Source organism: Dama dama, chromosome 12 (genome assembly GCF_033118175.1).
Source record: "Dama dama isolate Ldn47 chromosome 12, ASM3311817v1, whole genome shotgun sequence".
Classification (NCBI taxonomy): domain Eukaryota; kingdom Metazoa; phylum Chordata; class Mammalia; order Artiodactyla; family Cervidae; genus Dama; species Dama dama.
This window is the reverse complement of record NC_083692.1, coordinates 83,451,420-83,473,899: the sequence shown is the minus strand read 5'-3', so window position 1 is coordinate 83,473,899 and position 22,480 is coordinate 83,451,420. Positions and strand designations below refer to the sequence as shown.

The following is a 22,480-nucleotide window of genomic DNA, read 5'->3' as shown; positions in this document are numbered from 1 at the left end:
ACACAGTGCAGCTCCATTCACAACCGCGGCCCTCAGAAGGAGACACCGTCCTGATGGCTCCTAAGCCCCAGAGTTGGGCCCAGTTGGGGTGTTAGTGGTGGCTTCTCCTGTGTCCCTGGCTGGCTTCCCTCGGGAATCCCATATGGCCAACATCCGTGTGATGGTGGATGTGCTCATTTTTTAACCATTCCCGTTATATCCAATTTACAGTAAGAGTTATGTTGTGAGGAAAATGCCAGAAAACACTTTACCTGGGTCAGTGCCTAATGGGTCCCAGTGCAGAGTTCTGACAAAGCACAAGTGGATTATATAGCTTGGATGTGAGGCCTAAGTGGAACCTTCTGTCTCTGTGAGCCCTAAGCAGTGACCAGCACTTTCAAGAACTTGTAAGAAAAAAGAGGCAGAGGACCCCTTGCTGTGGAAGAAAGAGCCAGAGGATGGAAGCTTTCAAAGTGGCACCTCTGCTCGCCAGTAAATGTGGTCCAGGCAGCATAAGGGATTCTAACCAATTAGGTTAATGACTCTCCTGTGGATAAAGGGAGGATGCTAACCTCCCAGGATTAGGGTGTGGATTGAATACATTTATACGAGTGCAATGTTCTTACCATCGAACACACTGGATCTCAAGCCTCAAGCAGTTCGAAAATCCAAAGGTGCCTCTGGTTCCTCCACATTGTCCTGCCCTAAATGTGGCAGAACCCGCCTGCGCTCCCAGCACTTCCTACGGCACCTTTGGTCTCCCGCATAATCGTCTGTGAGCCTTGGAAATAGCTGTGGTTTTTAATACAGTGATATTTCCTCTTCAGGGACTCTAGCCCCTGGTCTGGTTTCAACAACTGCTAGCACAGTCCCAAAACGTGGTTCTTGTTTCTTCCTTGTCTAATGGAGAGAGTGTTTGCATTTGCACAGGGTTTTTAATGGGCTGTACGCAGTTGGCTCTGAGAAGGATTCTTGGTTCACAGCCAGGGAGAGTTTAAATGTTTGGGGAAGCCTATGAGTGCTACAGAGGAGGCCCTTTCGGGGCTGTCCACATGACCCATGTCTACATGGACAGGGGCGTCTTGGTTCCCCTGACTGGCAGGTTCCTCTGACCTCCCTGGGATGTGTGCTGCTGGAGGGTTCGGTTCCTCACCCGAGCAAGGATGTTGCAGACAAAGTTTTCTATGACTGTATGGGATTTGTGCTGCTGGAGGGTTCTGTTCCTCACCCGAGCAAGGATGTTGCACCAGACAAAGTTTTCTATGACTGTCTGGGGCAGAAGTTTCAGATCAAGACAGAGTCTGCTAAGAAGCACCCCCTCCTCCCTTTTTATCATTCCAAAAACAGTGGTAGGAGCTTCTAATTTGGCTGTTGCTAGTGGTCTAGAGCATAGCATTCTTGGGATGGAAATAAGTTCCAGAGATTGTCTTTTCCAGGCAAGACCACACCTACACCATCCCAGAAAGACAAGCCTGTTTTATTTTGACCCGTTCTGGGAAGGAGGCTTTGCAACCATCCTTGCAACAGGGTCTCTTTCAAATAATGTCTATGCTTTTGCTTTCTCACCTAAACCACTTTAGCTGAGGTCTGTTGACCTTTCTCTCTCTAGCACCATCTTCCCTTACCTTAAACATCATTGTTTAGGATTGTTATTCCTCAGCTACTTTTTTCTCTGCTAAATCATTTCAACTCCAGCACTTCTGAGCGGTGGCCAGTGCAGTGTGGGGCTTCCCAAATGTCTTCCTCCAAATGTCCCACTAGAAGAGTGTGAACATTTGCACACACACCCATGCAGGCACATAATCAAGCAGAATACAACCTTTGGAGTGGCCCGGAGTGGCCCAGAGTGGCCTACTGAGAGCTCAACATGTCCTTGAAGTTTACTATTTTCTTTAAACATTCTTGGAAATGTGACATTCTGTCCCCAAGTACAACTGATCGTTTTAATTTTAAAACAATGTTCTAAATTACTTAACATCAGGGAAAAATTCACATACACATACGCCCTGAGGAAACTGGTTATTGGGGAAGATCCCACATCTTTTTTTACCCTGGGATGTCTGGTGCACTGCTAACAACCCCAGTTAGAGAAGGTGGAGGAGTGAGTGTCTTGGCTCCTGGAGCAGGTAGGTTGGAGTTTCTGTTCTGACTGTATCACCTTCTAGCAGCCTAAGCCTAAGCAGAATACATTAGCTTCTCAGTTATAATGGAGGGATGATGTTTCCTACTGAGTAGAGTATATTCATTCAAAAACCACTCAGCATCTGCTATGTGGCAGGCTCTGCTCCTAGGGCCTGGGAATAGAAGTGAAAACACAAGATCCTCACATATAAGGAGGCATTCCTAGTCTAGATGGGAGCAACAGAAAATAAACAAGCAAGCATATAAGAGTATTTCAGACTGTAATAACTGCTATGAGGGAAACAAAACAGCACAGTGGAATAGTGACTCTGTGTGTGACTATCTGTGTATGTTTGTGTGTGTGCGTGTGTACATGTGTGCCCATGTACACTTGCTACTTTAGATGATGTGGCCAGGGAAGCCTCGTTGAGGAGATGACATTTAAATTAAGGTATGATTGACAATGGGACTTCCCTGATGGCTCTGTGGTAGAGTCTGCCTGCCAATGCAGGAGATGTGGGTTCTATCTCTAGGTCTGGAAGATTCCCTGGAGAAGGAAATGGAAATCCACTCCAGTATTCTTGCCTGGGAAATCCCATGGATGGAGGAGTCTGGCAGGCTACAGTTTATGGGGTCAAAGAAGAGTTGAATACGATTTGGTGACTAAACAATAACAACAGCTGGTGAGTGTGGGGAAGCTAGCTTTAAAATTCAGTCAAGTGAGTTAGCAATGTGCCTGTCTGGCACATGGTTGGGGCTTAATAGACATTACTTGCCTCTCTTTTTAGAAGAATCAAAGAAATGCTGTTTAAACACAAGAAGATAGATTTTTATAGGTCATTGGGTGTGATGAGAAGAATCTCAAAGGTAACCAAGGAATTCAACTGGACCATGGAAATGATAGGGTCAGAAGATTTGTTTGCATCCCAGACGATTGCACATCTTCCAGGAATGGCTGCTCATGGGTGTTCCTGGGTTAGCAGCAGTTTTCTAGTAGCATTTGCACCTGGGCCCCTGATAACTAGCATCTTTTCCTTTGTTGGGAGGCCCCAGTTTTCTGCTCACCTGCTCCCATGGTACATGTAAATAATAACTTTACCTCCTTAATCAAACAATATCAGATTTGAGTTGTAACCTGTTAAATGTATGGAGAGAACTGATATGAATATTATCTCCTTAAAGAGGCATCAAATTGTGCAAGGTAGAACACTTCCTAAAATAGGCCTGTTCCTTTTCTGAAGTATTTTCCTTTGACCTATATAAATAATAGTAAATAACCCTCAACTAACCATCATATAGCATTTTATGGGACTTCCCGGTGGCTAGTGGTTAAGAACCCGCATGCCAATACAGGAGACATGGGTTCGATACTTGGTCAAGAAGATCTCCTGGAGAAGGAAATTGCAACTCACTCTAGTATTCTTTCCTGGGAAATCCGATGGACAGAGGAACCTGGTGGACTACAATCCATGGGGTCGCAAAAGAGTTGGACATGACTTATCAACTAAACAACAAAAGGGCTTTATGTCTTCTGAAGCTCTTTGGTGTGCAGTATTTGGGCCTCAGAGCATTCTCGAAAATTAAATGCCAAGGGCAGAGAGAGAAGAGTCTGAATTTTGGAATCAGCCCAGCCTGGAGTCAAATCCTGGCTCTCAGCCTCATCATTTTTCTTTAAAATTAAAACAGTGTTTTATAAGCCAACGACCCATAGATCCCTGGGTCTTTTGTGTATACTTGGTGATCTGCATCTTAAATTAGATTTTTTTAGTTGAGAATTTTCATTTTGATGATAACCTAAAAGTATTAATATAAGTCTATTCTGGGTAATCTGAATGACAGTTTATACCTTCCTTTTAGTGAGGAAAGGTTTAAAATTTTTTCATTTCATAAAAGGGTGGAGATATATGTGATACCATCTGGGTATCAATCTCCAAAAACCCTGTGTTGTAGAAATGCAGAATCAGGTCTACCTTCAGCTGCATGCACAGGTTCTGTCTTTCATGACCCAGGTCACATTCATTCCTAATAAGTACAGTGGTAATTAATACTGAATATTTTTAATTAAGCAGGATTTAAAATGTTTTTCAGCCTTATACATAGACCCTTCTCTGTGATGGATTGGTGGTTTAAAACAAGTTCATTTTTAAAAAGGAAAAAATAACTCAAATGATAGTTCATCATGCTCAAATTCGGAAGAGTGTAGTCAATAAGTAAAATTTCAAAAGCTTAGATATATCCTGGTCACAGTCTGCAATGTCTAGTTTCATTAACCATCCATCACATTAAGTTAATATTGTTAATTTGATTTTTTGTTGTTCTCAGTTTTATACTTATTCCATTTGTAGGTGAGCATAGGAAGTTTACATTTGGTATGAGACACATCAAGAAGTTATAATGGAATACAGTAAAGTGTGTTCAAAATTCTCTGAATGCTTCAAGAACAGAGCAGCCATCCTTGCCTAGAGAGTTGGGGTTGTCTGCAAAGAGGGTGTGACATCCAGTAAGTCTAGAAGAATGAGCAGGAACTTATCAGGTGAAGTAACGGTGGGAGCAAAGGCTTTTGAGCCCAGGAGCATGGGCTGTATTAGGCAAAGAGTGGTGTAAAGACTTGGGGCAGTTGAGTGAGAAGTTAAGAATAGGGAAGTGCTAGCAGGGGAGGCTACAGGTCCAGGAAGAAGCCAGAGAGTGAGGGGACTTATGAGCCAGGCTGGGGGACTAGTTCTGGAGGCAGAGGGGAGCTCCAGGAAGTCAATAAACTTGGGACTTGGATGCATGGTTTTTAGGACTGTAATTCTGGAAGTGAAAGGAAGTGGGGTTGAATGGATAGAGACCAGGTGAGAGCAGATGAAAGTGAAACCTTGCCCCAGTCATGGGCCCTGGGGGTGGGGGAAACGGGACGGAGTCCAGAGACATTTTTGAGGTCAAGCTGTCATATTTTATAACCAGTTGGATGAATCAGAAGGTGGAACAGGTATTCAGGTCTTGGTTAGGTGACATATTGGATGTGAGAAGCCCATGTGTGGGTAAGTAGAGTTGGTGATTTAGAATATAAATCTGGTGCTTGGGAGAGAGCTTGGGGCTACTCATTAATAAGGGAAATATCATCATGAAAGATCATTGCTGATGCTACAGTATTTCCCTGTAAGAAGAGTTGGATAAGATTGGAAAGCCAAGAGTGGAGCCCTAACATTTGAAGAGTTTGAAAAGAGGAGAAGCCAGCAGATAGAAGAAGACCTAGATAACAGAAGAGAAGAGAGCTGTAAGTTTAGGAGGAAATCTAGGACAGCATGGTGTCCTGGAGTCAAGGGGAGAAGAAGTTTCAAAAGGCAGGAGATAAGCAGGGGATCAAATGCTGAGTGCATTACTTTGAAGAGATAGGAGAGCGGGCATGCTGTTCTGGGGAGAGGAGGTGTTTGAAGTTTCATAAAGCAGGAAACCAAGCAGTTGGTACATTCGTCATTCATTCATCCCTGTGCTCATTCATCCTTCCATCAGACATTCTCCTAGGGCCTTGCCAGGTGACAGACACTGTAAGAGGTGCTGTTAGAGAGAGTAAATGGAAGACAAAGATAAATAGGCATAATACCTGCCTTGCGGGCTCATGGTGGTGTTGTGGGGACAGATAGTTATAGTTACGTACACAGATAATTATAGTGCCGGGTGGTAGGTGCTACGGAGAGGGATGTGGGTAGTGACCCTGCAGCATGGGAGAGAGACCATTAGACCTGGATGGGAGAGGTCTTTGGAGCTGAGTAGGAGTTCCCAGGCAGAGGAGGAGGGGAGAGGGGAGAGGCGTGTGAGCTGTGAGCTTAGCAGGGCGAAGGCAGAAGGGGGGAAGCATGTGTCCTACTTCTCAACTTCATCCATGCCATGAGCGCAGTGGGGGGATGGGGGAGAGGGCAGCAGAGGAGTTGAAGCTGGAACGGAAGGGTGAGGCTGGTTTGTGAGGTTTATGAAAAGCTTCAAATGCCATGGCACAAAGTAAGTTTGGATCTCATCTTCTGGAGAGTGAGAACTCAAGAGACATTGGTAAGCAAGAGAATAATGCAGTAGGGCTAGATCTTGAGAAACTAGCTTTGATGGCATGAGGAGGAGTGAGTGGGTGAGGGAAGGACTTGAAGATGGGAATCCAGGTAGGGCCCCATCTCAACCCATCTGCAGCCTCCTTCATCCCGCAGAGTGTTTACTGAGTGTCTCCTGTGTGCTCTGCTCTGCGTGGGATGCTGCCAGTTTCCAGGGGATGCTTTCAAATTGCTTTCCTTCTAGGAGCCTGCTGATCTCAGCTGCTTCCTGGGGAGTGCTGGCTACTGACTCAGATGCAAATGGCCAAATCACCAGGCAGAAGTCTCTACTGGAAGGTTCCGAGTCAACCTCTGGTCCAGAAGCCAGCACTCTTTATTGTGTGAATTACTCACTATTTTGACTTGTCCTGGTTGGCTTGGGTTGCAGGTAGTGGATTGTTGTTGAGAGCATGAGGCCAAATGGACCAGCCACCGAACAAAAGAACACACCCAGGCCCTGCGCACAGAGAAGGCATCTGCTTGTGTTCCCCGAGTAACTGTGCAGCCACCCAGGGCGGCCTCGGGACTCAGGCACATGCTCTGCGTTATTTTCTAGTTACAACCAAGGATGATTTCCATGTGGCTGGTGATGAAAGAGTCAGGTTCATTTCAGAAGGGGGAGTGTTTCTGATTATGCAGATCACATTCAAATATTCACCTCATTCCATCCTTCTGGCCGGGCTCTGCCTTTGAATACTATGGGAAGGCATCCGGGCCTCCTTTGCACCACATTTAGGGAAGATCTGTGCTGAAAGCCTGCTCTTGGCTGGCAGTGGAGACCCCTGGGCACAACCTGTGGGACTGCCTCTCTGTTGTGGTACTTGAAGCGAATCCATACGTGGCAAGGAATGTCAGCTCTCTTCCAGGAAAAATCAAAGCCTGTTAGCACTGGAAGGGACCCCAGGCCTCATCAAGCCCAACCGGCTCATTTTACTGATATGGAAACTGAGGTCCAGAGCCACAGACCAACGTGCCCCAAATCAGAAAGTGAGTTACAGCGGACTTGGGACCAGAACACAGGGGCCAGTCCAGGGTTTCCCACGAGTCTTCTCTTCCCTTCTCTTTCATCTTCCTACAGTTCCGATTGCCACTGTACTTCTTTTCTTAAAAGTACATTTCAAATGGAGGCTGCTTAGCGTGGATCCCATGTTAGGTAGGTATCCTTCTGTGGATGCTTTCCTGTCTCGTTTGATAAACTCTAAGTTGTCATCAAATTGAATGACAGAAGTAAAAAGGGTGGGAAGAAAAGCAGGGAATTTGAGGGTAATAAAATAGTGTGGCTAGAGCATTTGGGGATTAAGGAATTAGCAGTGTGTAGTAGAGGCCCAAAGCCCAGAGGGTAAGTCAGTTGGATGCTTTCCATCACAGAGGTTCCCAACCTCCAGGCTGGGAACCAGTACCTCCTGTCAGATCAGCATTAGCTTAGAAATAAAGTGCACAATAAATATAATGTGTTTGAATCATCCCCAAACTATCCCTCCCACTAAGGTACATGAAAAAATTATCTTCCACAAATTTGGTTCCTGGTGCCAAAAAGGTTGGGGACCGCTGCTCTAGAGGCATCCAGGGACCAGTGATTCTCAAACCAGAGGATGCATTCAAATCATTGGGGAAACTTGTTTAAAATGCATATTCCTGGGCCTCACCCAGGAGATTCTTATTCACCAGGTTTGGTGTGAGATCCAGGGATCTGCATGTCTCCAGTAGATGTGAGGTTGATGATGTTGTGGGTACCAGGTGGGTCACACATGGAGAAGCAACACAGGACTAGGACTTAGGAGGACAAGGGTATATCTGTGTTGTTCTCCAGTGTTTGGGTCAGACTGTGGTGCTGGAGAAGACTCCTGAAAGTCCCTTGGACAGCAGGAAGATCAAACCAGTCAATCTTAAGGGAGATCAACCCGGAATATTCACTGGAAGGACTGATGGTGAAGCTGAAGCTCCAGTATTTTGGTCATCTGTTGCAGACATAGTCCCTGATGCTGGAAAAGATTGAGGGCAGAAGGAGAAGAGGGCAAGAGAGGATGAGATGGCTGGATGGCACCACCGAGGCAATGAACATGAACGTGGGCCAACTCCAGGAGATGGTGAGGGACAGGGAGGCCTGGCATGCTGCAGTCCATGCAGTCACAAAGTGTCAGACATGACCAGGTGACTGAACAACAACAGATACTCAACTACCATATTTGTGGATGGATATGATGGAGTTTGATGAATTTAAGATCATTTACTTAAATCCTGAATTTAAGATCAGGATTCGTCAACTCAGTGAACACAGGTGTTAAGAGAGGGCCCAAGGGCCTGGCAGATAAGACTTGGAATTTGCAGGGCAACAAAACTCATACTTACTTAGCTTTCGGGTGGCTCTCTGTCAGTGGGTTTTCCTCTGTATGGTTCATGCTTTAGCTGAGGCTTGGTATTTCTCTTTCCACACATCTCCCTCTCTCTCCTCTTTGGCTTCCACCCACTCCTCCCCCTTTATTATGGTTTTGTGCAAATGCATCCTTTTAAAATGCATTTGTAGAGCTCTCTTATGTATAAACTTTTGACGTGATAATCAAGGTTGAGCGTGTTTTACTCCAGTCTCCCATTTTTGTGAGATTCTTACATTCATTTTGCAGCTGCTGGCCTTGACATTATGCTGAAAGGTTAAGAGTAGGGGTTTTTGCAGTCTGTGTTGTAGCAGAGTCAAGATAGCTGGTTAAAAGGAAGGTTGAATTTGTGTCTCTGAGAAAACCATCATGGAGGTCTTTCATTTACATCTGGTTTGAGTTTGGAGCTTCTTCATCAAGGCGCACTACCTCCCAGTACTCCTGCACAGGTAACAAATATCCTAGCCGGGGGGCCAGCTCGATGTGCCTGCTTCTGTGTGCTATCAGAGTTCCAAAGCTTTGCTCGCTGGGATGAAACTCCAAGGTGTATTTTTGTCATGTTTGCTTTAGGGTGTTGATTTGGTTATGTGGCTAAAACCAAAGGCTTATTCTCCAGTCTCTTCTAGAACAAGACTTTAGAATGTCAGACTTTACATGTGACTCCCTTTCTATGAAGAACAGATGGTGGGTTTAATTTTGTAGAAAGAAAATTAGAAACCAGTGAAATCTTACATGATTTCACATTAGTACCGAAACCAAATACATTGAAAACATTCAGAACTGTTCCTAGTTATGGATCTACTGGTGGCAATGAGAAATTCCCAGGGCTTTCTGTGAGGAGGACTTCCACCAACACTTGGTTTATTCCATACCTCTCCCCATCCCCCAGCAGTCTGTTCTGAATCTTTCTCCATTTAATCTATTTATTTTTATTTATTGAGCAAGCAATATTATAACCATGACTGAACTTTTTTAAATTACAAGAAAACTTACCCTGGGTCCAGCTTGAGTAACAGATCATATGTTTTCATTTTTCCATGTCCCCTTCCAGGCTTTGTTCATATGCCTACAGAATCTTTACATTTTTATAATCACAGTATAGTTACAAGTTTGTATTTGGCATTTTTCACTTAGTATTATATTACAGGACTCTTTTCGCATTGCTCTGTATTATTCACGATGATGATATTTCATTGAGTCATGAAGCCCCAGTTTATCTGACCATCCTATTTTAGTCATACGTTCATCCGCCTTAAAAAGATGATGATGAAATAAAACACAGCCACCATCATTCAGATTGTTGCTTTCCCAACTCTTCTCTAAGCTCACTTGCTATCTGTCCCTGTGAACCTCCTATTTACTTAGCACCTCCTATTCCATAGTGGCTGTGGTTCTCTGGTTTCACTGACTGTCATCAACTGTTGTCTCCATATGAAACCTCCAGCCCTGGACTCCTTTAATCCTGAGGCTTCTGCCAAGTTGGGACCACCTTTGGTCATCCCAGTCATTGCTTTCTCTCCAAGTCCTATGCCAAAGGCAGAACCAGCTTTTTTCATCTTATCTTGGTTGCCACATATTATTTTCAATCATTTAGATACCATTTGGGCTTCCCTGGTGGCTCAGATGGTAGAGAATCCGCCTGCAATGTGGGAGACCTGGGTTCGATCCCTGAGTTGGGAAGATCCCCTTGAGGAGGGCATGGCAACCCACTTGCCTGGAGAAACCCCATGGACAGAGGAGCCTGGCAGGCTACAGTCCGTGAGATTACAAAGAATCGGACATGACTGAGTGACTAAACACACACAGATATCATTTCGGATTCTTAAACTGCAAGCCACAGAAACTAACATAAGCATTGGGGAACTCACTGTAACCAGCCTAGGAAGCAGGTAGGCACTGAGGCACTCCAGAGAGCAACAGGAATGGTCTCAGAACATAAGTGATGGGATCAGAATGAAGGACCCAAAGCTGTCTGTGGTCTTTTGGCCACTTTACTGGAGATTTCAGATTCCAGGGATTGTTCACTTGGCTCATACTGCTTACCTTGGCTTCAGCTGTCAGGGTCCCTGAATACATTCCTATTATACTTCATCCAGTGTGGAAGGAGATTTCCTAAAGGACTCAGGGAAAAGGTAATGATTGCCAGGCTGCCCTATGCATACATCCTACCATCAGTATACATTTACACAAACATCCCTTCCTAACAGTAACTTCCAGACAACAGATCCCAAAATGTTGTTCATTACAGCATCCAGCTCCAAACCAAAACCTTTGGGGGATTTCAATCCCCCTACTACCACCCCTTCTTTTGCACAGCTCAAGTTAAAATAGGGATGTGACTACCTTGATTCTCCTACTTCTCTGAATGCCTTCCATTTTTTCTGCTCCCTGGCTCATGGCCAACAGTGACTATTTAGAAAAATACTGTAATAACAAGCAGTTTTAAAAAATTTGGTAATTAATTTGATTGCCCTGGATCTTGGTTGCTGTGCACGGGCTTTCTCTAGTTGTGGTGCATGAGATTCTTATGGTGGTAGCTTCCTTTGTCGTAGAGCACAAGCCCAAGGGCGAGTGGGCTCCGTAGTTGTGGCGCACAGGCTTACTTGCTCCTTGGCATGTAGAATCTTCCCGGACCAGGGACTGAACCTGTGTCCCCTGCATTGGCAGTCGGATTCTTAAACACTGGACCACCAGGGAAGTCCCAAGCAGTTGTTTTTCATATGAGGAAGGGGACTATTAGAAGATTGGAGGATTTTATCCAAAGTGTACATCTCCTTGGATCCTAGCCTCACCCCAGGCAAGACATATCATAACCTCTGGGGAAAAGGCATGCATCGTATGTGTACTTTGAAAAATCTTCTCTTTCAGTTCTCTTATCTTGCCTCTACTTCCATCCTCCCCCATTCTCGAAAACCTCCAGTGGAATGGAGAGAGCATCAATTTGATTTGACAGCTGGATCTGCTTCTTACACATCATAAAACTTGTGTTGAATGATTTAAGTTCTTCCAGTGGAGGGACAAAATGGAGCTCTTCTATGCTCCTGCTTGGTGACTTCTAGCGTGTTTGTGTCTATACTTCATTCTTTTATTTCATTACCCAATGACACTGTCAGATCTACATTATAGTCAGTCCTTGGATATGAGAAATGTGGGTTCCAGGACCCCCAAGGATACCAAAGTCTGCGGATGCTGAAGTCTCTTATTTATATCAGATGGTATGGTATTGTGTATAACCTATGTGCCTCTTCCCAGAAACTTTAAATAATCTCTGGATTACTTATAATACCTCATACAGTGTAAGTGATGTTTAAATAGTTGTATAATGTAAATGTTATGGCTTCACAGGTGGTGCTAGTGGTAAAGAACTCATCTGCCAATGCAGGAGAAATAAGAGATGTGGATTCAGTCCCTGGGTTGGGAAGATCTCCTGGAGGAGGGCATGGCAACCCACTCCAGTATTCTTGCCTGGAGAATCCCATGGTCAGAGGAGCTTGGTGGGCTACAGTCCAGAGGAGCCTGGTGGGCTACAGTCCATGGGGTCATAAAAGAGTCAGACACGACTTAGCAACCTAACAACAACAACAACAGTGATGATATCTATAAATAGGTTTATTTGCTACATACTGGTCTACTTCTTGGTATGTTTTTTTTACTAATTAATATATTATGGAGAGTTGTCCAATTTAACAGATATATATATCTACTTCATTCTAACAGATTAGTTGTATTCCATTGCTTGAATGGATTAGATTTGGGAGGATTTAACCAAGCTCCTTTTCATAGATATTCAGGTTGTTTCCAGATTTTTTGGTTTTGTTCTTACGAAAAGTATGGCAATAAAAGTTTTTCTATGTACAACTTTATGCACTAATTTTGAATGTATCTAAAGGGTGAACTACTGAAAGTAGAGCTGCTGGGCTCAAGGGTTTGTGCATTTAAAATTTGGTAGGTACTGCAAAGTTCCCTATTAAGAACTGCCCCAGTTTAGACTCCCATCAACAGTGAACATTCTTTCCGTATTGATATTGTCAAACTTTATAATCTTTGCCAATCTGATGGGGGTAAGTGGAATTCTGTTGTTTTAGTTTGCATTTATTTGATTACACGGAACATTATACAATTTTCATATATATGTTGTATTTCTCTGCTATACTAGTCAGCTTGGGCTGCTAAAACAAAATGTCATTGACATGGTGGCTTAAACAACAGGAATTTATTTATCATGGTTCTGGAGGCTGGGGAAAGTCCACAATCAAGGCACTGGCAGATTTGATGCCCCAGTGGGGACTCTTTTCCTGGCTTGACGACAGCTAGCGTCTCACTATATCCTTAGATGGTGGAGAGAAAGACAGAAAGTGCTGGTCTTTCTTCCTCTTCTGATAAGGATACTAATCCAGTTAATCCTAAATGAAATCAACACTGAACATTCATTGGAAGGACTGATGCTGAAGCTGAAGCTCCAATCCTTTGGCTACCTGATGTGAAGAGTGGATTCACTGGAAAAGACCTTGATGCTGGGAAGGATTGAGAACAGGAGGAAAAGGGGGTGATAGAGAATGAGATTGTTGGATGGCATCACCGACCCAATGGACATGAGTTTGAGCAAACTCTGGGAGATAGTGAAGGACAGGGAAGCTTGGTGTGCTGCAAGCTTGGTATATGACCATGAGGTCGCAAAGAGTAGGACATGAACAACAACCATTCCATGAGGGGAGAGGTCCCATCACATGACATCATTGAAACCTAATTAATTCCCAAAGGTGCCATGTCCAAATACCATCACATTGGGGTTAGGACTTTAAGACATGAACTTATGAAATGACTGTAAACTACCCATTCATGCCCTTTGAACCTACTTCCATTGGGTTGTTCATCTTTTTTCTTACTGATTTGTTAAAACAATGGGCTAGCAGTTGACAGGGCTTTGAGCTTCTATTATTTGTTTTTATCTCTCACTATGATTTATTCTTTGGTTTAGCTGTTTATCACTGACTAACCAAGGTCCTGTGAGTTAGTCCTAATTTTAGGAATAGTGTGTCTGAGAAGACTTGAAATTTTCCCCATCCTGTCTCATAGAAAACTCCTTGACGAAAAGGAGGGAGGAGGGTTGTCAGGAGGACTGGGAAGGAGTAGAGGGCGGATGGGAGGCTGATGGAACTAGGAGGCTGATATCCAAAGCTCTCCTCCCTTTATTTTTTCCTTTGATATTTCTTTCTTTCTCTGCATTTCCCCTCCTTCTTTCCTTTCTGTTTCCCCCTTTGTTTATGGCTGTGTACTATAAAAATACAATTCTGGAGCTTGTGGTTGGATTCTCACCATGGGGACTGAGATGGAATTTCAAGTCACTCACCATAATTCAACTTTATAAATTAGAGAATTCTTATGAATAGAAGAGGATGGAATGTGGTTTCGTGTTTTCTTTCCCCAGGGACCCTGCCCAGTTTGGCCATAGGAAACTAAGTTAAGGGTGGGATTAGTTCTAGGAAGTGGATTTTTAACTGCATGTCTAAGCTAGATATTATAGACAATGCCTTAGTTATCTGTGTTCACGAGAAATCAGGAAGTGATGGGTAACTGAAGTCCCCAAATGTGCCAGAAATATACTTCCTCTGTTTGATCATCCCAATTATTCTTCTACGAGGACTATCAAAGAGGATTTATTTCTATTCATTTTTTTTTTTTATTAGTTGGAGGCTAATTACTTCACATTTTTTTTTTTTTTCTATTCATTTTACTCTTCTGTTTTCCACGAACAACACAGGCAGGGAGGCAACATGCTGCATGAAAAGAAAAGTGCTGGACTAGGAGTCATGTGTGTGCCTCAGCTGCTCAGTCATGTCTAACTCTTTGTGACCCCCATGGACCGTAGCCTGCCAGGCTCCCCTAGTCGTGGAATTTTCCAGGCAAGAATACTGGGGTCTGTTGCCATACCCTCCTCCAAGGTATCTTCCCAACCCAGGGATTGAACCTGAGAGTCTTCTGCATCGATAGATGGATTCTTTGCCACTGAGCCACCAGGGAAGCCCAGATAGGAGTCAGGAGACCTCAATTTTAGTCCTGTCTGTGCCCCTCACTAGCCGGAGACTATGGGTAAGTCATACAGCTTCTCTGAGCCCCAGTTTCTTCCTGTAAAAGGGACAAAATAATCAATCTCCCAGAGTGGCTCAGGGGCCCTGTAAAGTGTGACCTGGGGTTAGTGGTGCCAATACCATACAACCTGTCCCCATGCTTGTGAGCTGTCTGCATAGTGCTCAGCGCAGAGAAGGAGCCCGACAAATGTCTGTATGCTTTTCTTCCTTGTCCTGGAAGGACCAGCAGACTGTGTTAATTTCCTATGGCTGTTGTAATGAATAACACAAACTTAATGGCTTAAAGCAACCGAAATTTATTCCCTCACAATTCTGGAGGCCAGACATTCAAACTCAAGGTATTTTCAGGGCTGTGCTTCTTCTAGTAGCTAGGAGTGAATTCCCCTTACTTCTTTCAGCTTGTGGTATACTTCTTTCAGCTCCTGGCCTGTGGCTGCTCAACCCAGCCTCTGCTTCTATGGTCACGTGGCCTTCTCCTCTGTCTTCTAAGGACACTTGTTATTGGATTTAGGGCCCCCTCCATCCCCCAGAAGAGGATGATCTCATCTCAAGATCCTTAATCACATTGACATTGACCCTTTTTCCAAATAAGTTCACATTTACAAGTTCTCAGGGTTAGAGCATGGACATATCTTTTGGGGAAAGGCACCATTCAAACCGCCCCACACACTCTAGGGATTACTTTATATATCAAGACTGCAACCTGATTCAACACTTTTTTTTTTATAACCACCCAGTGAATCCATCATCAGTTTATTAATAAATCAGGATATGTCAGGGAGGAGAAGAAAGAACGAAAGCTTGTTTTTTGTTTGCTGTGTTTTGTATTTACAAATAAGAGAAAAGCCTTCTCTCCCGGGTCCCCAGTTTAGGAGTGATGAGTTGACTGTATTTGCCACTCGTGTGGCCATCCCCGTCCTCTATTCACATCTGGTGATTAGGAAACTGCAGCCTTTCAGTCACATAACCTTCTGTCCTGACCTTGCTCCAACCACGTCTCCTGCTGGCTGCAGCCACATGACCTCTGACCTCTCACCGCAGCTCTCTGAACATGGTGCCCGTAGACTGGCAGACTGACATCCAGCTCTGGGCTTGAACCTCTGATTAGATGGTTCTTTGCTGAGCTGCTCAGCCCTGTCACTCATCCTGGCTTAGTAACTCTCTGAACCTTCAGGGACCCAGTTTAAACTCTCAAGGTCATCCAGAGACCCCTCTGTGCCTTGGAATGTAGTTGAGTGACAGTGACAATTCTCAGCCACTCAGTCGTGTCCGACTCTTGGCGACCCCGTGGACCGCAGCCTACCAGGCTCCTCCATCCATGGGATTTTCCAGGCAAGAGTACTGGAGTCGGTTGCCATTGCCTTCTCCAGGAGACCCTGGTTCAATTCCTGGGTTTGGAAGATCTGCTGGAGAACGGATAGGCTACTCACTCCAGTATTCTTGGACTTCCCTTGTGGCTCAGCTGGTAAAGAATCCACCTGCAATGCAGGAGACCTGGGTTCGATCCCTGGGTTGGGTAGATCCCTAGAGAATGGAACGGCTACCCACTCTAGTATTCTGGCCTGGAGAATTCCATGGACTGTATAGTCAGACCACGGGGTTGCAGAGTCAGACACGACTGAGTGACTTTCACATAGTGTTGCTCAGTGTCCCAAGGGTAGGAAGGACATTCCAGGGAATGATCCAGAAGCTCAAGAGCAGTCTGCTGGAGAGAGAGCAGGCAGTGCTAGAACTGCCTAGAGTGGGGGCTGAGGAGACTCGTGTCCAAACTCTGCTGCGACCACATGACTGAGGCAGGTCACAGGTCTCCAATCCTTGGGTGGGAAACTTCATCTCTGAAAGGTGAGAATGTTTGTAACCAGGGCTGCTGAGAGGACTAGAAATTACATGTGCTATCTGGCACCAAGTGGATACCAGAATAATTACAGCTATTTTACCATCATTCCTCCTCTGAGGACTTCTCAACCCATAACCTACCCAGGAAGGCAGCCAGTTCCCCAGGAGGCTCCCCTAGTCTTGTCTTAGCTACATAAAGCTCTCTGCTGCTAGGTCCAGTCCATTTGTGCAACCTGGGGTGCATCTCTCCTTGTTCTCAGGTCCTAGCTCAACACTGGTATACAGCTGGTACTCAGGGCCTGTCTGCATCATGAAAGAACACAGGGTACCCATGCTTAACACTCTGCTTGGCATGATAGCTCTCTGTGAAAGGGCCAGTTAAATGCATGGGAATGTCGAATCACCTTCAGGATAGAACTTTAACTTTCTGATATTTTTAATCTCTCCTGATTCACCACGGAAGCAGGAAAGATGATCATTATGGTTTTACTAAGCACATATTTAGTGCCTGTTCTCTGCTGTATGTGTAGATATCCTAACTTAAATCTTCTTAGAGCCTTGTGAGGTAGGTAGGTCCCATCCCTCTTTAGGATGCAGAGAGCTTCAGAAACTTTCTGGTCGCCCTGGTAGAAGTGGCAGGGGTGTGATAGGGGCATCTGCTTCTGGAGCAGGGCCTCTAAACCCTCACACTGCGTTGCCTTTACTGCATGGAGACACTGGGCCGTGGCCTCCTCACCGACTTGAGGGAAGCCCTGTCCTTCTAGCCTGGACCCCAAGGACCTGAGGGGTAAGCCTCAGTTAAGATGTGTGAGCAGTGCACTGCGCTCCCCAAGGCCATGGTCCCCAAAGCCAGGATCACATACAATTTTGGTGAGCCCTATGCATTTGTGCCTTTGTGTGTCCCTTCCTTTATTTAAAAAAAAAAAAAAATATATATATATATATATATAATATATAAAAATTATATAAACATAAAAAATACATAAAATATGTATATGTATACATATACAGTTGTGCCTTTGTGTGTCTCTTCGTTTATATATATGTGTGTGTGTGTGTAGATATATGTTCATTCTATTTTATTACTTCGTGTGTATGAAGACGAGTATAACCCAAGCCGGGTTCTGTTTTGTTTCTCAGATTTTAACACAGGCCCTGTGCCAACTTGTGCCTAATGGATACGCCTTTTGGGTTATCCACGGCTCTGCGGGTTAAGCAGGAGCGGCTATGGCGGTCCCCTAACGGGCCTCTGTCTCCACAGGTCCCGCAGCGGATGGCTGTGGCCGAGGGCGCCCCGGAGGACGGCGGCGGCGGCGCCCCGGGCGTGTGGGGCTCCTGGGGCCCCTGGTCCGCCTGCTCGCGCAGCTGCAGCGGCGGCGTGATGGAGCAGACGCGGCCCTGCCTGCCCAGCTCGTACCGCGCACGCGGGGGCCCGCGGCCCGGAGCCCCCGCGCGCGCCTTCGCGGGCCACGTGGTGTCAGCCGTGCGCACGTCGGTGCCGCTGCACCGGAGCCGCGAGGAGACACGCGCCCCTGCCGGCCTCAACTCCAGTCGCCAGGGCCCGGCGCTGCGAGGCAGCCGGCACCCGCAGGCCCGGGGCCGCGAACCCACGGCGGAGAGAAGGTACCTGCCCTCCCGACCCCCGCGCGCCCTCCCGCTATCATCCTTGTACCTGCTGGGATGTGCCGCGCTCGCCACTCTTCATCCTAGATCGCGCGGTTAAAGCTTTGCTTCTGCCAGGTGGGGAGGAATTCTTGGCTCCACGATCTCCTTCCATCCTTTGATTTATTTTGCAGTCTTTTTTAAAGCGTTGAGGCCACTCCCACCCTCTCTGTGATTCTGAAGTCTTCAAAGTGACGCTGAGTTTAAGAATGTCCTTAGGCTCAACTTTAGGGAGGCCCTGCGGAGGACTGAAAGAGCTACCTGGAGCGGAGAGACCTCCTTCCTAGTACTCTGCTGCTGCTGCTAAGTCGCCTTAGTCGTGTCCGACTCTGTGCGACCCCCTAGACGGCAGCCCACCAGGCTCCCCCGTCCCTGGGATTCTCCAGGCAAGAACACTGGAGTGGGTTGCCATTTCCTTCTCCAATGCATGAAAGTGAAAAGTGAACTTGCTCAGTCGTGTCCGACTCTTCTGCGACCCCATGGACTGCAGCCTACCAGGCTCCTCTGTCCATGGGATTTTCCAGGCAAGAGTACTGGAGTGGGGTGCCATTGCCTTCTCCAAGTACTCCTCTAGTGCTGGGGAAAAGGGAGAATCCTGGCCGCAAGCTGTGTGGATTTGAGCTGAGAACACAAAACAAGGGGCTTTTTAAAACCAAGAGCTGACATGAGTTTGGAATCCCTGAACAGGTTGGGTGTCTGGAGTCTAACTTGCTCCCAGCCTATAGGTTTCAGGATTCTCTGAATTTTTCTAGAAAGTTTCTCCAAAGTATTTTGAGTGAACTCACAACTGTGAGAATATGTCTAATTAATTAGATCTAGATGTTTTTTAGAGTCAGCAAAATGTAAACTCCAGAAATGGCATAGTGGTATCAGAATAGCTGTATAACTCTCCAAAGCCTTAGGTGGCTAGGCTAGCATAAATAAGCCAAAATAGGCAGTGCCCATGGAAAAGTAGGAATACAGATGCTGAGAAAAACTTGTTAGTGAACTAATCAACCAACATTCACAGATTATTCAGTATTCATTCTGCAGCATTTGTTGGGCACCCAAGGTTCATGATAAATTCTGAGAGAATATTCCTATGAAAGCAATTTGTTGTTCAGTTGTATAGTCCTTTCTGACTCTTTGTGACCCCATGAACTACAGCACATCAGGTTTCCCTGTCCTTCAGTATCTCCTGGAGTTTGCTAAAACACATGTCCATTGAGTCAGTGATGCCATCCCACCATCTCGTCTTCTGTCAGAGAATGAAAGCAATAAAGAACAAACATTTACAGGAAGAATAGTAAGTATAAGCTATGCTCACTGTGCTTAAAGAAAGTGAAAGTCGTTGTCGTTCAGTTGTGTCAGACTCTTTTCGACCCCATGGACTGTGTAGCCTGCCAGGCTCCTCTGTCCATGAAATTCACCAGGCAAGAATACTGGAGTGGGTAGCATTCCCATCTCCAGGGTATCCTCCTGATCCAGGGATTGAACCTGAATCTCCTACATTGCAGGCAGATTCTTCACCATCTGAGCCACCTGGGGATCCCTACTATGCTTAAGAAATACTTAGTTTAGTCATTAAGCCAAATTAATGCCCAGTTTAGGCAGGGTGCAAGTGTATAAGATGGGCTGCCTAGCCTCTCTTGTCACTTGCAGTTCAGACATTATCATTGATGGCCACCCTTCCCCACTGTGGTTAACACTGCCTGAGTCCTTCTCAGCTGCCAGCCACCTGGAAATAGAGAAGAGTTACAACCCATCCACCCTTGCCTGCACAGGTCTTTCTTGACCTGGTCGTTAGGATTTTGGAGAGAAAGGGCCATTTCACAGAGAAGGTGCTTTGGCCGAATCCTGAATTGATAAACCAAATTTGAGCTGATAGAAGGGAGATTTTGGAGGCCAGGCTCGCCTGCCAGTGGGAGAATAGAAGAGGAGATCACCTGGGAGAAGGTGCTTCCTTCTTTCTCTGTTCTTGCGTATAGACCTGAGGACCCCCCAGTATCACTCTGTGACTGAGAGGCTGCTGCTTCTAAAACCAAGGGTTTGGTATGTGTTATCTCTCTTCATCCTGACCACAACCCCATAATAACATAGCTCTCCAGTCCCTTATCTAAAATGCTTATGGCAGTGCATTTTAGAATTCAGAACTGTTCAGAGTTTATCAAGGTGATTCAGGGCATATTTCACATGTTAATGGCATTCCTTCCATGGCATGGGGCAGCACCCCATCAGCAAACACATTACTATTGCTGCAGTGAAATCTACAAATGTTCACATTAGCTGGGAAAGAAAAAAAGACCATAAAAAGCCTATGTCAGTTAAGGCGAGGCTTGCTGCCCAACAAGTTTTGGTACCAAACAGAAAAATGCAAAAAGCAAAAGAAAGACAAAAAGTTGGTTTTCCAAATGCTTGGTTTCAAAATTTCAGATTTATAACAACTTATGGAATGCCTGTTCTGTACCAGCCACTGTTCTTGTCTCTTTACACGGACAACCCTATAAGATAGGTACTAACATCATCCTCATTTTAGAGGTGAAGCCCAGAGGCCCAGAGAAGGGGAGTAACCTGTCCAAGGTGACACAGCTAGTCTGTGAAGAGTCAGGATTGGAACTCAGGCAGTCCTGGCTCTAAGGACGTGATGAAGTGTTGTTACACATGAGGCTCTAAGGCCCGAAGAGGTTTAAGTGATTGCTCAGATACCTAGATCCATGAGAAAGCTGAGATTTGAAGGTGCTACTGACTCCCAGATCCCTGGAGTACTAGGGACTTCTCTTCCAGCCTCTGTGGTTGAGAACCCAGGAGAGCTGCCTGGGGAACAGGCTGCAGTTGGCTGCAGGCCTGGGCTGCAAGCATTCCAGCCCATGCGTTTTGGCAGCAGGATTTTTTTTTTTTCTTCTAACTTATTGACAAGGGGCCAATTACTGTTTACTATGAAGTTCCTACAAGTTTCTATCATGCTTTTGTAATTTGACAGTTTAAGATGGAACAATCCAGATATTAGCCTGGAGGACCCACACTGCTGACAAATGTCGAGCTCTTCCTAGCTGACGAAAATCACATTTGCTTATATTTATTAGTCATTAGGAACTTGCATAGCATATGTGACCCCAGAAGAGATGTCAGTGTGTTCTCTGGATGGCTGTCTGCCTCACTCTCTGTTTCAGGTTCAAGGTTTGAAGCAAAGGCCATTGGGGGTTTAGATGTTTAAGAAACTGTTAGGTTGTTATGCTAGCTGACTGAAAACCTAACTGGAGCCAGCTAACAAAACAAAATGATACAACCTTCTAACAGATATTTATTAAGCATCTAATATGTTGTAAGGCCCCAGACAGACATAAAGATTTAAAAACCAGGTTAGGGATGCTTGCAAACCTAACTTTTTTTTGTATTCTTAAAAAAAATCTTTTTAATTGGAGAATAATTTCTTTACAATGTTGTGTTTATTTCTGCTATATAGTGATGTGAGTCAGCAGTAAGTATACATATATTCCCTCCTTGAGCCTCCCCGCCTCCATCTCACCCTTCTAGGTCATCTCAGAGCACTGAGCTGAGTTCTCCGTGTTACATAGTTGCTTCCCACTTGCTCTCTGTTTTACACCTGGTCAGTGCTACTGTCTCAGTTCCTCTCACCTTCTCCTTCCCCCGCTGTGTCCTCAAGTCCATTCTCTACAGCTGCCTCTCTGTTCCACCCCTGTGAATAGGTTCATCTGTACCATTTTTCCAGACTCCATATATATGCGTTAGTATATGATACTTGTTTTTCTCCCTCTGTATGACAGACTCCAAACTTTTTTTTGTTTATTTTTAATTGGAGGATAATTGCTTTACAATGTCCTGTTGGTTTCTGCCATACCAAACTTCACTATTTTTTGAAGCGTAAGAATCCTGTCTGCAAAATCAGTCTTAGGTAGTGGCTCCGTTTGTCACACAGACAAAAGCTGAGCTGCTCTGGTTGAAGCCTCAGAGGCACCGCTGTAGAAATTCAGGGTCTAGATCCAAATACAGCAATGGTTTTCAACCTCTGTTGACCATAAGAATCCTTTGCCCATCTTTTAGAAGTCTTGACATCCCGGTTACATCCCAGATGAACATCTGGATCTCAGAGGGTTATGCTCAGATATCTATATAATGTCAATCCAGCCAAGGCTGGGAACCACTGATCTGGAAGTATCTCTTTGGAACCTCAAGGTTCCGTGGTAAGTCTTTTAGGAATCAGTATTGTCCAGTAGAATTTTCCAGGTTTGGTGAGCACCTGGAATCACTTGCAGTGGGGTGGGGAGGTTTGTTAAAGGTGGAGTTGCCCATATGTATAAAATAGGTAATTAATGAGAACCAACTATATAGCCCAGGAAACTGTAATCAGTGCTCTGTGGTG

General features: G+C 45.2%; 1 protein-coding gene across 2 annotated transcripts in view; it reads left to right on the top strand.

Annotated features, from left to right (window-relative positions):
* The window catches only part of THSD4 (thrombospondin type 1 domain containing 4), a 648,360-nt gene that overhangs the window by 80,651 nt on the left and 545,229 nt on the right, over positions 1–22,480 (top strand). For both annotated transcript variants that reach the window (XM_061157947.1, XM_061157948.1), the window contains exon 4: positions 17,720–18,081. In XM_061157947.1, the coding sequence (XP_061013930.1) occupies positions 17,720–18,081 (362 nt within the window). The remainder of the gene's footprint in view (positions 1–17,719; positions 18,082–22,480) is intronic.